The following is a 16,363-nucleotide window of genomic DNA, read 5'->3' as shown; positions in this document are numbered from 1 at the left end:
ATGGTAACATGGAAGCTTGCATTTGGTACAGTAGCAGCACAGTAGCATTCAGTTGTAGTTTGACAATGAAGGCTGTGTTAGTTGTAAGGGATTTATGTTGAAATACCATTTAATTCTGCTGTGCATGTTCTCTGTGTGCTTTGCTGTGCAGAAGGCATCATTAGCATTGTAACTTCTGCTTGTTAACGGCTCAAGATTTTGAGATTAGACATTTTATTTTGCCTTGTTGATGTTGCCTTATCAATAGAGATATTTTTGTTAATTATGGGTCATGATCTCTTTGAAAGGAGTTACTGGCCTTTGCTAAATTGTTCAAATTGAGACCTGATGCTAAGTAAGATGAAGAATTACTTTTCTTCCTGTTTTTTATTGAGTCCCATTTCTTATCTACACGCCCATTTATACCTTACTGATTGATATGGTTGTGCAAATGGGGCATGTAAATCATCAATGTATAAGTGCAGCCCAAAAGTCTGTTTGGTCACAGGTGAGCTGAGGAGATCATCTTCTTAGCAGGAAGTGTTAAGTGATGGGGGAGGGCTGAAGGTGTATTTTTAACCACACTGTCTCAATCTGTGTTCCAGGTCGTAGGAAGTTCACTACTTTTTGTACATGATGGCAGTGGGAATGCTAATGTGTGGCTGATCGACTTTGGAAAGACTACCCTTCTTCCTGATGGGCAGACACTGGATCACAGGATCCCCTGGCAAGAAGGCAACAGGGAGGATGGGTACTTGTTGGGATTGGACAATTTGATTGGCATCTTGGAAAGCATCACTGAAAGATGAGTTGAGAAAGGCAAAAAACTTGCAGGGCTTCTCTGTAACTTTCTGCTTTACTGAAGTAGAAGGAAACTCAGCAGGAAACCTTTAACTCTTAAACTCCTGAGGTCGTCAGTGCAGAGGGAGCTGCATCCAGAACCCAGCAGTCAGTGATCAAAGTTAACTTTGCGTCAGCCCTCTATGAACCTAAATAAATCACTCCAGATTGGTCTGTGTTGCACCAGACGAACTTGAGACTGGTCCTCAGAGAATGAAGACCTCCATACTCGGGAATCACACCAGCATGAGTCTGTGTGATAAACCAGAATGATTCTGATTTCTGGCAAAATGGGACTCCAGATTACTTCTTAGTGAACCAGGGCAAATGCTTGGGAACTCAGGGCAGGAAAAACACATTTTCAGGGAACTGCATAGTTTTGAAACCAGATTGGTTTTTTTCCTCTCTAATTCCAAGTCCTCTTGCTCCTGTGTACACTATAGGTTGGACCAGCGACTTCTGCTGCATTATGTTACAGTGTGAACAAGGTGCAAATGGGCGATAATCACAAGAAGCTGGGAGCAAAGAGAGACAGCAGTTTGTAGTGGCTTGATGTGACTAACTGCTGTTGACCATTCCTCCTCTTCCCTACCCTAGCCTTGCTTCTATCCAAGAACAGCCTTGGCTTTTTCTGTAGCCACTCAGGAGATTACAAATACTCTAGGGAGAGAATAGCAGCCTATTGTCTCCAAAAACTTTTGACTTTCCGACTGGATGGGCTGTTGGAAATGTTACTGACTTGGAGAGTTTGGCCTCTTGCAGCTGAACTGCAGCTCTGAAAATCACTAATGATCTTTCACAAACTGGTCAGGGAGCTAAGTTTTTTTCCAAGGCTTGTTTATCTTTGAAGATAAAACCCCTATACACATGCACACACTAGTAGTCAGCAACCAGTGTGATCTCTTAAGATCATGGTTTGTCTGTCTCCTAATGCACGTGACTTCTTGGCCATGTTCCTGTTCTCAAATATGATGCTGCCACTTAAGCATATAAACTGGCACAGCAATCAGGAGGGTAATGTTTCTGCATTCACAGTGTTACACAATGATGAGATAATTCCCAGGCATCCTTCCTCCAAAGTATCAGCTGTTAACTCCAAGCAGTTTGGGTGAAGGAATATCAATATATTACATCCTCCAGTCCCCATCTGGAATCACAGGGTGATCTGCACTTCATTCTTTTGCTGTGGTCCAGGCACAGCCACAGAAAATTCAGTTTTTAGGTTAAAATCAAGAAAGATTGAATTGTTTTCTTGCAGTGGCTTCACCTACCTTCTCCGATGGTTGCCTCTAGTCACTGGAACAGTTTTTAAATACTGGCAGTATAAGTACTCTACTTAGTCACACGTTCACTCCCATTTCGGGTTTTAACATCAATAACGTGGTGATGAACTTTTCACAATGCAGGTAAGACTTACATTACCAGTTGATGGTCAAACCCTTTCAACATCTAAAGGTAGTAATGCAGGCTGATTAGAAATTCCTGTCCTTTGCTGGTGTCCTGTGCTCAGGAGACATTCTGAGAACTTTGGATATATGCAGGTGACTCCACATTTGGGAAACTGCTGTTTCAGTAATAATTGTTATCATGAGCAAAAAAAGCCCTATAGAGTCCAGATCTGGAATGAAATCTGTAATACTTATAATTAGAGAGCCTAAAATAATTTCTAAAAGGAGTTACTTTGGGTAACACACTACTGTTCTAAAAGATCAGTCAGATTTAATTACTTTTTATCACCTCTAAACAAAGCAGCAGTGTTGAAAATTGAAGGTCAGCTGTGATGTAAAAGTTAGATGACATAGAGTAGGTATCGCATAGGAAGTAATGACGTAGAAATATTTCATCTTAAACCAGAAGTTGTCTGAAACTGGTAATTACTTTTGCAGTTCACTGCAAATTCAGATGACTTCTGTGGCCTCCCAGAGTCTCTCTGTTTTATATTTATGATTGTATGTTAATGAATTTTTCACTTGAAGTTCCAGAGTGTTTACATTAGGTTATTTTGAAGTGACAGTGAGCACAGATTATATCATTCCAGATGCCTCCTAACTTTTGAACTGCTATGAGATCACAAATGAATCCATAGTGAATTCCATACAGTTTAAAAAAAAAAAAGTATTTCTCCTTTTCTGCAGCCAACAGGCAAGCCATTGGATAGCAGTGCGTAAAGAGAATAGCAGTGCTTAAGGACAATAGCAAGTAAATAGGTCTCACAGTCAGGACTTTAATGACATTGCCTTTTTTATGAGACTGCAATTGCAAGCTGTCCTACCATAATTAAAAAGAGTTATAAAAGTAAGAAATAAGATTGTTATGATAGAATTCATTTAGTGGTTTGTCTAATTAATCTTCAGAGTTAAATTTCTTTCTTCTGTTACCGCATATGTGAAGCTTTTGCACCAATGTAATCTATTTTCTGGAGAGGAGATCTAAACAGTAGAGGTTGGTGCTCAAATGTCAGTTGAGATTTTAAGACAAACTTTTAGAATGACTGTCCAGTTCTAAAGGAGAACTGAAAGCAATGTGGTACTAGTAGCTTCAAAAAAACCAACTCCTGATAGCACCTGGATGGTTTGCAGTACGTGGTCTTGGGGGAAAACTTGGAGAAGGTCTGTTCCACTGCAGTAGCTGGAAAGGTCAGAGAAAAAGGAAAATCTCTGCTGTAGCAGACACTGATCTGGAAACTCATTCTGGATGATGTATAGTTCTAGCAAGTTAGTTTTGAAATGGCTGTCTTGCTAGGGGATTAGAAAGGAAGAAATCACAATCATCTGTTGCTGTTAGGGGAAAGAAGAGAAGGAGGCAGCTTTCCATAGCAAACTGCAGGTGTAGGACTTCAGCTGAGCAATGGAGCTCTAAGGAGCTGAGGCTGTGAGCTCAGGGGCAAACTGCCACAGGGTACGTTTTAGATTCCTTGTTTCTCATCAGATGGGACAGGTGCCTGTGGACATGCACTTGCTAGTGTGAGGAAGCAGCATGGCCTTCTTTCACTACGGGGTAAGTTGTCTTGAATAAGCTTATATTTACCAGAGGGTCAACATGATGCACTTGCACAGGCATGTAACACAGGAGGAGCTGATGTATGGTAACCGAGGAATTTGTTCACATACAAGTCCAGAATGTCGTAATGCATCTGCAGAAATAGTGCCTCACTCTGGAGACACTGAGCACGTGTGATTCCACAGCAGGGTCAGAGATGCTGGCCTAGAGGCACTTTGGTGCTGAACAGATGACCTCTGGCTTAGGTTCCAAGGTCTTTAAACTCACTAGTTAGATGCAGCAGTGCTGTAGCTGCTGCATTCCTGTGTGAATCGAGAAGTAGGACTAGGACTTCTCTCCTTCAACTTCATTATTGACTTGTTTTTTTTGGCCTTGGACAACTATCCTAGGCATTGTTTTGTTCCAATTTTACAGACGGGAATAGACCTCCTTACCTCACAGGAATGGTGTGAGGCTGTCCTTCATTATTGCCTGCAAGCTGCTGTGAGATTCTTTGGAGGAAGGTGCAATATAGAAAGAAATGCAGAGAGATAAATCGGATAAAAAAATTATGGGTGTTGAGGCCCCACAGGGATATAAATTTGGCTGAAATTTAACGGAAGTGGTAAAAATTAAATCCCTCTAAATTTTGTGCAGGGAGAAATTCACTTGATATCCGATCCCATTCCTGTTAAAGATTTCACTGGGAGTTGGACCAAACCCTTATGTATCTCAGAGGGCTTTTGCTACTTTTTTTATTGCTGTTGTTATTATTTGTTATTCTTAAGGTACTGAGATCAAATGGCCTGTATCATCTACATGCATCTGTTCTGAACACTACAATGCAATGCTGACATTGACTGTATTGGATGAGTGTGTTACTCTGAAGTGTGTATGCTACTAAATAAATGAGACTGAAGGGAAAAAGACATCTGCTGTGATTTGGTCATGTGAGAATAATACCTTTTCTTCAAGAATTTCCTCAGGGAAGGGAGAAAAACAATATATTTCAGTGTTTCTTTTGCTTTTAGTCTTTAGCATTTGGTACTTCCTAAAGCAAAACCAATTCTAAGACATCTAGAAGCCAAATGGTGGAGCTTGGTTCCAAAACCTGTTGTATACATTACCTTTAGAACCTGATTCACACAAAGCTTGTCAGCTTCCTTCATGGTAAGCTCTGTCTCTGAAATAGTGAATAGCCTACAGCATATAAAAAAATGTGCATCAAGAGGCATTTTTCAGACTCAGAGCACTTAACTGTTCCCCTGGGCAGTTTTGTGTGGACACGGGCAAGAAGCACTCAACATTCTAGTACTGGCAGCACTTCTCAGCAAGAGAGAGTGTATTCTTGCCTGTGTGCAAAGAGTGCTTAGAAGAGAGGGAAACAAATAACCACCGTTAGTGTCTCTTTATTTTGTGTTGCAAATATAGAAGTACACACTTGTCTAGCTTTAAATTGCATAGAAGCAGGCATGTCATCTACTTATGTACAGTAGTTACCAGAAAGGTAAGTTGGCAGAAGTGCTGCTATGGTCAGAGGTAATGACAAATCAAAACCTATTCACGTAAATGGAAAAGTCATGTGATGTGAGGAGGACAGGTTAGGTATGGCATCACTTAAGGTCTCTGCATGGGATTGAGAAGGGTGGACAGCCAGGAGGGGAGAGCACAGCCATGCCTACAGAAGAAACTGCCTCACACAGCTCAAGGGTCTAAGGAAGTGTGGTCCCTGGCTGACACAGCTGTGGAGATGCAAATACAGTAGGGGAAACAGTATTCCCAGCAGCAGCATTTTCTTCTCTTTCAGGAAGGTGGGGGAGTGTTTTGGAGGTGGAATAAGTTACGCTTGCAAAAGCCCATAACTATTTTATCAGCCTTGGAAAGCTTTCTTAGTGCACACCAGCCCATGGGCAAATCAGCTGAGAACTTAGCTCAGGAAAAGGGTTGATATGACGGGGAACACCTTAAATCTGTGCAATTAAAAATTCTGTTTGTTTAAAGGAAAAAGTGAAGATGCAAAGCATTTACGTTGAGGAGAGAAAGGATAACAAAGCAATCAGAAGCAGGAATATCAACAAATGTGAAAAGAAAGCAGAGAAAGACAAATTGAAATTTCCATTATTGTTTCATCTTTTGTTAATCAGTCCCTTCATTAAAATGTGAGTACGAGGTTGTATGAAGCAACATAAAGTACTAATGCTAAACACAGTCAAAAAACAACTGTATACACACAATTACAAAACCATTTTGGTAATGTTAAAAAACAGACACCTATCAGGAAGAGCAATTTATAACTCTATAAATGGCTGATTCTGCAGTAGGGAAGTGTTGGAAGACTTTTCATGTTGATTATAGGACCAAATTAATCCCAGATCTCCAGCTCATGTCATTCCTCTAGGAAGCAAAATTGGGTTTTGGCTCCCAGTTGCCAAAGTAATCTAATTTTAACACTATAGTTTTAACTCATTGGTTATGCACTAAAAATGTCTCCTTAAAAAGCAGTTTCAAGTAAGTTATATTTTGCAATGGTAGCAGTTGAGCACTATGAAATCTCTGTTTGTACAAACAGTAAGTTTCAGTCTCTGAGTTGAAGGACTGAAGGTTGTCTTGTGTATCACTGCAACTGTTATTTTTTCTTTTGAGATAAAATGGTTTGGACAGCATGTAGCATTCAGCATCACAACAGGAGCAATATTGACATTATTTCCTCCAGGATATTAATTAAAAATTCATTATCTCTGTGAGTTTTTAAACAGCATCTAAAAAAGACTATTACAGGTCAAAGATTCATGGCAATATGTTGACAAGATAATTCCATTTGAGAGAGTTAAGAGCTTGTACAAAATTGAGGTTGCTAATGGAGATTCTTTTAAAATTCCCAGCTCTTTCTTTTAGTGCCCATTTGGTACCTGCAGCTCCAAGTCTTGTCTTGTTAGAAGAGACTGCACCTGGCTCAGTACAGCCGTGAGCTAAATGCTGTTGTAAACCTTCAGAGTCTGTCTCAGAAATAAATAATACATGCTTACCCTACTCTTACAGTTGCTCTTCAACATCCCACTCTTGATCACTCTTAGGGATAAGATCCTGGTCAGGATGGAATTCTGTTCAGTCTCAGTGCAGCTTTGTCTATGTGCTTCGTGTAAATGAGTACCTTGATGCAGCTATTCAGTAAAAACAGGTATTTGTCCAATGTGCTGGACTTGCACTTTGTTTATAAAGTGAAGGCAGAGCTGCAGCCAAGACTGCCCATGGCACTGGTAATAGAACTGTGCTCTCCTTTCACTTCACTTTTCAATGGCTTCCCTGGTTTTATCACTACTGGCCTTTCTAAATTTGTGAATGGCAGTGAGGCAAGTGCTACACAGGGGGAAAACAATGGTAGCTCAGGCTGGGTAACTATCTGGACAGTAGGGATCCTCCTGCTTCTCACTGGAATCTTGGGGTATTGTATAGTCATTTCCACATTGAAAATATGATGAACTGTCTTGTGTCTCCTGCTTCATTAAAAGTCTCTGGAAAGAGAAGGTGGTGTAGTTAACTTCCCATGGCTTCTGAACAAGCCGGTATTTCACTTCTCTTGCCACCAGTTTCCAGCCCCTGCTAATGGCTAAGGAGAATTGAAAGCAGATTCATAATGGGCCTGCAAAAGCATGGCCATGACCACCAGTGCTCTGCTCAGGACAGACACGGGCTGAAGAGTGAGCTGGCATCATGTCCACTGCTGCTGAACCAGGATCACTGCACTCTGCTGTGGCCTTATATTCAGGGAGGAAGGGGCCAAGATGCTGGCGCCAAGTCAAAACTGCTGTAAAGTTTAATAGGTCACCTTTGGGGGAAAAAAACTACTAATGCGTGAACCATAAGAGTAATAAATCTGAAAGGTAAGGATAAACTGATGAAATTCCAATTAGCTAAAAGTAAATGCATTTATTTTTTATTAGCCAGTCTGAAATATGACCAAAAATGTTAGCTTTTGCAAGAGGAAAGAATGAGAAAATTTCCAGCTAAATGGGCTTTTCTGCCTCATCTAACTGGGCTATAGCAACTCGTGGATGTAAGACAGGACAGGCAATGAGCTAAATGGGAGAGAAGCTAGAGAGCTAAAGCAAAGGTGAAATGGGAGGAAGGGCATGAGGTAAGGTCATCCATCTCCCTTGGTCACTAAACCCCTCAGCTCACTACTACTGAAATTTGCCCCACACAGAGGGACCCCCTGAGGGACCCCTCTCTTCTGACCATCCGTCATTTTACAACACAATGGATTTGGAATTATTTCCACACCATATGGGTCTTTGCTGAAAGGTGGCCATCATCACCCTTTGTGTCTGGAAGTCACAGAAGGGCTGGTGTGAAAAGGGACCTCCAAAGATCATCTGGTCTAACCTTCCTGCTAAAGTAGGTTCACCTACAGCAGGTTGCACAGGATCATGTCTGGGTAGGTTTCAAGTGTCTCTGGAGACGGAGACTCCACAGCCTCTCTGGGCTACCCGTTTCAGTGCTCTGTCTCCATCAAAGTAAACAACTTTTTTTCTCATACTCAGGTGGAATGTCCTGTGTTTCAGTTTGTGCCTGTTACCCCTTGACCTGTTGCTGGGTACCACTGAAATGAGTCTGCTCCTGTCCTCTTGACACCTGCTCATAAGATATTTGTATGCTCTGAAATGACATTGTACAAAACTGTCCATTCTAAAGTCAAAGGTCTAAAACTATAGAAAGCATGGAGCAGATATCAAGTCAGACCAAAAAAGCATAAACCTGTGTCAAAGATGCCTTTCACTGAGGATGGATTCAGACTCTTCACTCTGTGCTTTTCTTTACCACAACTCAGTCGTGTCCACCCTGACTGATGTAAAGGACAGGAACTCCGTGTGGTCAAAGCAAATCCTCGCCTGCTGGCCCACACCTTCAGACTGTACATGCAGCTGATCACTAAGCATAAATCATGTACCAGAGAACCTCTTGCCTCAGAAAGGAGCCAGAGAATTCTACAACTGGCATCTCTCCACACAACTTGATTACACACAAAGTATGTAATTTGCCACTGTAGGTTGACAGTGTTGACATTCAGGAGTAATACAAGGATAGAATGCTTCCAAGACTGTTCAGACTCAATCCAAACTATTTGCCTTTTCAGTCTCCTTATTTTGCAGCTTTAATCCATAAACACCCATTTAGATCCTAAACAACTGAAGAAAGCCTTAGAAATGAGCTGTTTTGGAAACAAACAACTACATTTACCAGCAAGTCTCTGCACTTGCAAGGCAAGGAACAATTACAACCTGCTCAGCTGTGTGAAGCCAAGTCATGGTTTTGGCTTTCTCAAATGATTTAGCTATTCAACCTTCCTGTATAAAGAACACCCGAAGTAGGGTTTACATTAGATTTCCCTTCACTATTCCTCTCCTTTGCATTACTTTCTACCTCAGAGTATTAAAACCAAGAACTCCAGCACACCAAATGCTAGACAGTTACCCAAGAACTTCAGCTTAGTGCTTACCAACATAGCACAGGGAACTAATGCTGAATATCAAAGTACTTACAAAAATGAGATTCATCTTAAGTAAAGTCCATTAAAAGATAAAGACAGTCCATTTCTCATCATACCATGCAGCTCACCCTTCCTTGAAAAACCACCTGCCCCTTCTATGCCCAGAGCTGTGAGGAAAGCAACACCGTGAGGCAAGCAGCACATTTCCTTCAATATTCAAAGGAATACTATCAGCTCCACCAGCAACTGCTTTTTTGATGGTAAATGTTTTCCTCTTCATTGCTTGTTTACAAAGCACATGCTCAGAGGAGCCTGATTTTTTTTTCTTTCGTTCTTCTTACTGCTTCCAATTTGAGCAATAGCTTCCACAAGGTCTACTAATAAAACGGATGCAAATGTGGCTGCTATTTTTTTTTACTTCCCTTATAGTGCATAAGCATTAGTAATTCACCAGAACTGTAAAAAGCTCTTGGGAATGTTGCTGCTTGCAACCAACAGCACACATTTTTTGATTCTTGGTTCAGAAAGAAGCATAAGCTGTGTTGGTCATTATTTCCATCCAAATGCTGCAGCTGGATGGTAGGTCCATTTCTTTTCACCTGAGCAGATTGAGAAGGAATTATTTCCTTATTAACTGTATTCTGAATCAGACAAGCAATGCCATTGTTCTCCACTTCTAAGCTGGTTCAGTGGAACACATTTGAAGGACAGAGATAGAAATGCAAGTGTCTTTTACAATCTGGGGATCCAGTAGGTAGACAGAGGAAGCAGAACATTCCTGATGTTGAAACTTCACCCATCTGAAGGAATTAAAGTGGAGGAAGTAAGTGAAACAGGAAGCAGTCCTTTCAGACACACACATTCCCTGATCTTTGGAAGAACCATTTCTACTATACTGGAGTAACACTCAGGTCATCTGATAAAGACAGACCAGAGTCCCTCTCTCTTGACGTTTTCTCTGTTTTACAAAAAGGCTTTTCATCTCTGTGCAGACTGGAGCTCCTTAGCACAGCTGCTCTGACCTCAGCTAAGGCTGATGGCTGGTGCTCAGCGCTATAGCACAGGTCATCATAAGCATAATTTACATTGCCACAGGGGAAAGTCTGGAGTTTCACCAGTTCAATCCCACTGATATCCAGGTGAGGGCAGGTACTTCGACCTGGAGATGCTGGAGATGCCCGAGAGCTAGGAGAACTGCAATTCCCATCAAAGCCTGAGTCTTCCCGCTCTGGATTTGCTTTGAGCTTGGAGCTGGGGCTGAAGTGACAGATATTCTCTAGCACCCATGATCCATAGGTTGGGTTCCAAAGATTTTTTGTTTTGTTTTTAAGTCTGTGGGCAGATGGATTGCTGAGCTCCAACTTCTGGTTTGAGGTCTGCTGGAACCACGACCCACTGTTGAAATCACTGAGGCATGGCAGGCTGGGCCCTCGGGCAGTCCAGTTGCTCAGGTTCTCCACCAGTAGCTCTTGTGGACATTGTACAAGTTTGTGCCCAGCATGGTGGGATTCCAGTGTCTTAGGTGTTGTCTGAGGTGTGAGAGAAGGGTTTACCAGCATTGGCACTATCCCACTGGAAATGTTTGGGCGCATGACCGTACTTCCTTCATCCTCTGGTGTGGGGCTACACTCCATGGGCAGCTCAGTGTTGATCACATCAGGGTCCTGAAAAACAGAGACAAGAATCTGTTACACCTTCAGGGTGACTGTCACAGGTTTGGGCAATACTGCGCGTCATACAAGGTGCTCCGTTCCATCTGGGTATCATGTGCTGTTGGGACTCACATGCTTCCTTTGAGAAGAGACTGTGCTTCACTGAAATCAGTGACTAACATGTGGGCCTGTAGTATAAAATTTCTCTCTTGAGAGGTTGGATCCAGACCTGTAGCTATTAAATGCTACTGGATGGTGAATTCACTGTGCCATTTCATTCCCCCTCTCCACTCCATAACTATTCAGCTGTGGCTTTTGAGAAACATTAGGCAAGGTCAGAATATGGACCTGAAAGAGATCTAAGTACCTTTCCATCACAAGGTGAAGAACATTTTGCTATTGAATAAGCTGAGAGCTAAAAGCATCCATTTGCACAGGTACAGTGTATGCTCATTTTGGCTGGGTGGAAGATGGGAGAGTGAGGATGGACACTGGAAAAGAGCCAACAGCACCATCACACTAGTAAAGTAATTATATCAGTCTGTCAGGACCCTTCACTTGCTTTAGGGACTAAAGCTAATGTCTTTGGATAGTTGGCATTCCATGGATTATCATCTACCTCAATACCAAAGACCACTACCTGTGTGCAATACTTGATCCTTTCCAGGATAGTAGAGAAGTTTGGCCGATACTCTGGGCTGTGCTGCCAGCACTGTGTCATGATCCGGTACCTTAAAGTAAGCAAAAACATAAAAATTGATCAAGAAAGATTATTTTGTAAAAAGTGTTTCAGTATGAAGTGATCAGGGCTCCAAGGAACCACGCTTGGTACATGGCCCAAAGGAGGAGTGCAAAAGTGGGTATGTAATTTCTATATCCCTGGATCCTGTCTGATTAGGGAACCACTACTTCAAGCAAATCCTGTAGTGCTCTAAACTGTATACAAGAGGCAGCTCAAGAGACGTTTAGCAATACCCACCTAACATGGAGGGCAATCACCATTCCCTGACTAGAGGTGTCTTTGTCTACTTGTCTGACACCTACTATACCTTGGTTTGTGAGAGAAAAGAAATACTTACACTGGTCCTGGACAGTTTTTTGGTGGATCCATTCTTCCTCCACTGGTAACAAATTCCAGCACCTCCTGATTGGTTTTGCAAGGGTAGGGCATGTAGCCTAGAGAGAAAATTTCCCAAAGCAGCACTCCAAAGGACCTGTGTCAGAAACCAGCCAACAATACCAATCAGGTTTCATTTGTGCCCCACAAACCTAGCTTGCAGCTGTGTAGGCAACACAACAGCAATGACCTTTCAAAGCTGCAGTTCAACCACAGTAATGTGCAATTAGTGTGATTATGAGTCAATGTGTACATAAAAAGACACCCCAATCATTCAAAACCTTTGCTCAAGCTCCAGAACAAGTTTTGCAGAGGTTTCAAAATATTTAACAACTCTGAAGGTGTTCTTTCTGCTGCATTCATTATTACTACAGCAGGAAATGCCAGAGTGCCCTTGGCTGTGTATGGTTTAACCGAAAAGAACTGTTAGATATGGCATGGATGTTTCTTGCCTTACTTGGGAAAACTCGAGATGTTTGTCTAGACCAATACTTTTGGTGCCGGTAACTTGGCTGCAGGTTGAGCTCTGGGTGGTAGAAGCCCAAGGCAAGAAGCTGTGACCTTGCAAAACAAAGGGGAGGAGGACCTGTGGCACTGCCAGGTGACTGGACACTCAGAGACACAGCAGGAGCCAATGACTCCAGACTGTGGCACGCTTAGACTGTGAGAGTAAAAAGCCCAGGGCTTCCTTTGCTTGGGGTCCCTCCTCAGAAGACCGAGCTCAAGTAGTTGTTTTGTTGTTGCATCTTGATTAAAATATTTTAAGGATCCCGACCTCTGAGCCCCTGCTATGGGAAACCTGTGGCCAAGCTGGTAAGGAAACCTGGCTTGACTGTGAGTGTGGGGGATGTAGCTGTGAAAGAGCCTCTACCCAGCTCAGGTGGTGCGAGTGTGACTGGACGGTCAGGCAGGGACTTTCAATTGTTTCCTTAATATTTGGATCAGTGTTTCAGAACAAGATGCTCAAGTACAACATCAAGGAAGAGACATCCAGTGAAACTGAAAGGCAGCAGCATTTCTGATATGGTTGTGCTTTTTTACATCCACAGGTCAGATAGTCAGTGCCACTAGAAATTATGTGTGACTTAGACGCAAGGAAGTCAAGAGAGTTCTGCCAGGAGATCAGCAGGGTCAGAATTTTCAAAGCCACTTTTTGCTACAAAGGTCAAAGTAATTTTCAGTATATGCATGTTACTTATAATAGCCCATTACAGGAACTGTAGCACTTTCCTTCAAAATATTTAGTGCTGGCTGCTCACAGTTTGGTGCTGATAAGCAATCCCTTGTCTTCCGGCATTGCTAACAACTTCAGGAAACTGGGTCAGTGTGGCATTTGAGGGAGTGTCTCAGTACAGCATATAGAAGGATCTACTGTACAGAGAAAGAGGCATTCTTAAGCAACTGGAAAGCTTCCATTCCCCAGCACCTGTGCATGAATGTGCCACTGTTGAGAAAGTGCTTATTTTAAAGAAAGCTCAAGTTGCATGAGAAATCAATTCATAAATATTGCTTCCTCAGCAAACAGCAAGGACTTCTGATTAAATCTGCTGTCATTTTATATGCAGCAAGAAAAAATATACAAAAGAGTAATCATGGGTGGTACAGAGACAGTCATTTACAAGGTATATAAGCAGACCCTGTCACTGATGGAAACTGGAAGATTCTGAAGGCCAAGGGAAGTATTTGATAATATTTATCTGGATTTTTAACTGACATTCTTCAAAATCTAATCCGCTTTTGCTTTTCACTTCTTGATTGGCTTTATATGATACTCTGCATTTATGAATAGCAAATTTTATTATCTCTATTTACATTAGACTTTTAAATTCTTATTCGGGATTCTTTAGCCATACTTCTGAATGCAGTGGGAAGACTTCTCTTATTTTTCTGGGAAATTCTGACATTTTTTAAGGTTCCTGCTCAGCACACTTTTTTCTTGAGCAGTACATTTCTTGATGCTTTTCAGTGAGTAGCAGAAGTGGTTAAAAGACATTTATTACCAGGTATCAGTCTTGGAGGTGAAAATGCCCTCTAGAAAAGCTTCTGGTGGCATCCACTTGACAGGAAGCATGGCTCTTCCTCCCTTGCGGTAGTAACTTGCTCTGGGAAAGACAAAATGCACAGAGAACGTCACGCAGCCTGAAAGGGCTTGATACAGAAAAGATCACCACGGTAACAGCAGCTGGGGATTGCATGTAACAGTGGGGGCCAAGTGAGAAGAAGGAAAAGTCATCAACACAAATAGTGCATTGAAGCAGGATTTTATATCCTCTTTGCGACTGAGATGGAAACTGAGGATGTTCTTGTGCGCCGCTAAAGACACCAAACTTGCTAGTGCTTTGCACAGGGTGTTAATGCAGCAAGTCTTCTTGACATCATAAAGTGAGAATTGTGGTTTCTGGGGTTTTTAAATTTTATTTCAATTTTAGATTATTCATGATCAAGTAGCTAATAAATTTGCCTATGCTTGGTTTAGTGTCCACAAGTGTTTGTAGTTTCCTGGGACCACAGTCGAAGTGGATTGGTTCATAAGCATAGATGTGCTAATTTACGGTCTGTTAACATAAGTTAGTTAACTGGTCATCAAATTCAGACACCTAATGGATGGTTCCACTGCTTCACATGTCATGAGACAGTTCAGACTGACCAAAATTATACAGATTACTGAGTTACCCACAGAACTGAAATTGCCCTTCACTTACCTGTAAATATCCCTGGCCATTCCAAAGTCACCAATTTTGGCTATTCGTCCTGCTCCAGTACAGGTCAAAAGGCAATTCCTTGCAGCTATATCTCTTAAAAAAAATTTAAGGAATTAATTCTAATTCTAAACTCTTAGGTAGGTAAAGGAATAAAAAAAAAATATTAGACCCAGTCCTGCAAGTGTTAGTTGAGCAATCGTTATACAAATGAGCAGAGCCCTGTTAAAAAGAGAAAGAATTCCAGTTACGTTATAATTTTTATTAACCACAATTCTTAAACTGCATTTGAGTTATATCTTCTACCCAGCATTTGCCAAGCTTTCCCCATTCACACCTTCTTTCACAAAAGCAGAAAACAGCATCAGTAGAAGAGGAACAGATCCAACTTCTTTTGTTTCAACCACATTATGACAGGTATCTTTCTTGCTCTATTTTTTTAAAGGGGGACATCTCAGCAATGTCACCATCAGTTACAGATGTGATGCTGTTGGACAATCTTAGTAAACTGCTTGAAAAGATACGTAGAACCAGATTTGGTGATCTGTTGCTTTGCTACTTCTGGATATCTCCCCTGGAATCAAGCAAAGCTCCATGTGGAAGCAGCTGTTTGCTGGGTGCAAGTTTAGCTTGTGAGAAATGGAAGTGATGCCTTTGTGGCCAAGGCTAAAAGATTTCTGTTCATTTAAAATATGCATTCTGAAAAGAAACTCATTAAAATCATAGCACTGTGGGGGTCCTGTTGACTGCCAAGATAAATAAGCTCCTTGAACAACTCATGTGTTTCTTCGCATTGCCAGCCTTGAAAAATCTCTCAGGATTTGGAAGTCAGGTTCAACTTTCTCTTCCATTATCAGCTGTAATTCCTAGATGACAATTCCTGTGCTATAGACACCTCTCTACAACCCCACTACACTACCTCTTACCCCTAGGATTCCTGATATCTGTAATGAAAACCTTCATTTCCCAACCCACTCTAAGTAATGTGGACATCCCTAACAAATACTAATACAAAACCTGAGAGAAATTCCTTGTGTTCAGATTTATTGAATTGTTGGCTAAGACAAAATGAATCCATTTCCAGTTGCTTATATTAGAGATCTAACAGTGCAAAGATTGACCCAGAGATTTTTTTTTAAAGTGATATGCTGCTGTTACTATTACAGTAAGGATTCTTAAAAAACAATGCTGTAGTGATTAACTCAGAAGTTTCCAATTAGAATACTGATCCTCTCATGTAATCATTAAGAGATCCAAGAGCCAAAACTTGTTGCACATTCTTACTGCTCTCTTTTAACGACAGAAAACTCTAACCCTTTTCCACCGGAACTTCCTTATTGTTGCAATATAAATGAGTCTGAAAACTGTTTCACATGTTCCAATCATAAAGCCATATAACATATTACCATATCTCAGCCTCATGGCTTTGTGCTGCAGCTGCTGCTTGCCATTGTTTGCCTAGGTTTCTGCAGCCCCTGCACACTGTTGCCCATCTCCGTGCTGTGCAGGCCCACACGTAGGTATGCGTGCTGTGCGTGTGGGTGAGTTTGTTGCCTGCTTGCTCATCTCCAGGCTGCACCTTGGCTTGGTTGGAGCCTGTGTGTCCCTC

The 16,363-nt window shown here is 41.7% G+C and overlaps 2 protein-coding genes across 4 annotated transcripts in view; one reads left to right on the top strand and one right to left on the bottom strand.

The window, feature by feature from the left end:
• ITPKA (inositol-trisphosphate 3-kinase A) overlaps positions 1 to 4,727 on the top strand; it is a 40,467-nt gene extending 35,740 nt beyond the window's left edge. For both annotated transcript variants that reach the window (XM_048305975.1, XM_048305974.1), the window contains one exon: positions 585 to 4,727. In XM_048305975.1, the coding sequence (XP_048161932.1) occupies positions 585 to 788 (204 nt within the window). In that variant the 3' untranslated portion in view covers positions 789 to 4,727. The remainder of the gene's footprint in view (positions 1 to 584) is intronic.
• A 464-nt stretch (positions 4,728 to 5,191) lies between these two features.
• LTK (leukocyte receptor tyrosine kinase) overlaps positions 5,192 to 16,363 on the bottom strand; it is a 95,734-nt gene continuing 84,562 nt past the window's right edge. The window contains exons 25-30 of one of the 2 annotated variants that reach the window (XM_048305973.1): positions 14,758 to 14,850; positions 14,056 to 14,157; positions 12,018 to 12,152; positions 11,579 to 11,669; positions 10,840 to 10,950; positions 5,192 to 10,086 (exon numbers count right to left, since the gene is read on the bottom strand). In XM_048305973.1, coding sequence (XP_048161930.1) covers positions 9,973 to 10,086; positions 10,840 to 10,950; positions 11,579 to 11,669; positions 12,018 to 12,152; positions 14,056 to 14,157; positions 14,758 to 14,850 — 646 coding nt within the window. In that variant the 3' untranslated portion in view covers positions 5,192 to 9,972. Of the gene's footprint in view, positions 10,951 to 11,578; positions 11,670 to 12,017; positions 12,153 to 14,055; positions 14,158 to 14,757; positions 14,851 to 16,363 lie in introns of both variants that reach the window. The other variant, XM_048305971.1, reaches the window with a different exon arrangement.

Source organism: Corvus hawaiiensis, chromosome 6, assembly GCF_020740725.1.
Source record: "Corvus hawaiiensis isolate bCorHaw1 chromosome 6, bCorHaw1.pri.cur, whole genome shotgun sequence".
In the NCBI taxonomy this organism is placed as follows: Eukaryota; Metazoa; Chordata; class Aves; order Passeriformes; family Corvidae; genus Corvus; species Corvus hawaiiensis.
This window is presented reverse-complemented; position numbering and strand designations above follow the sequence as displayed.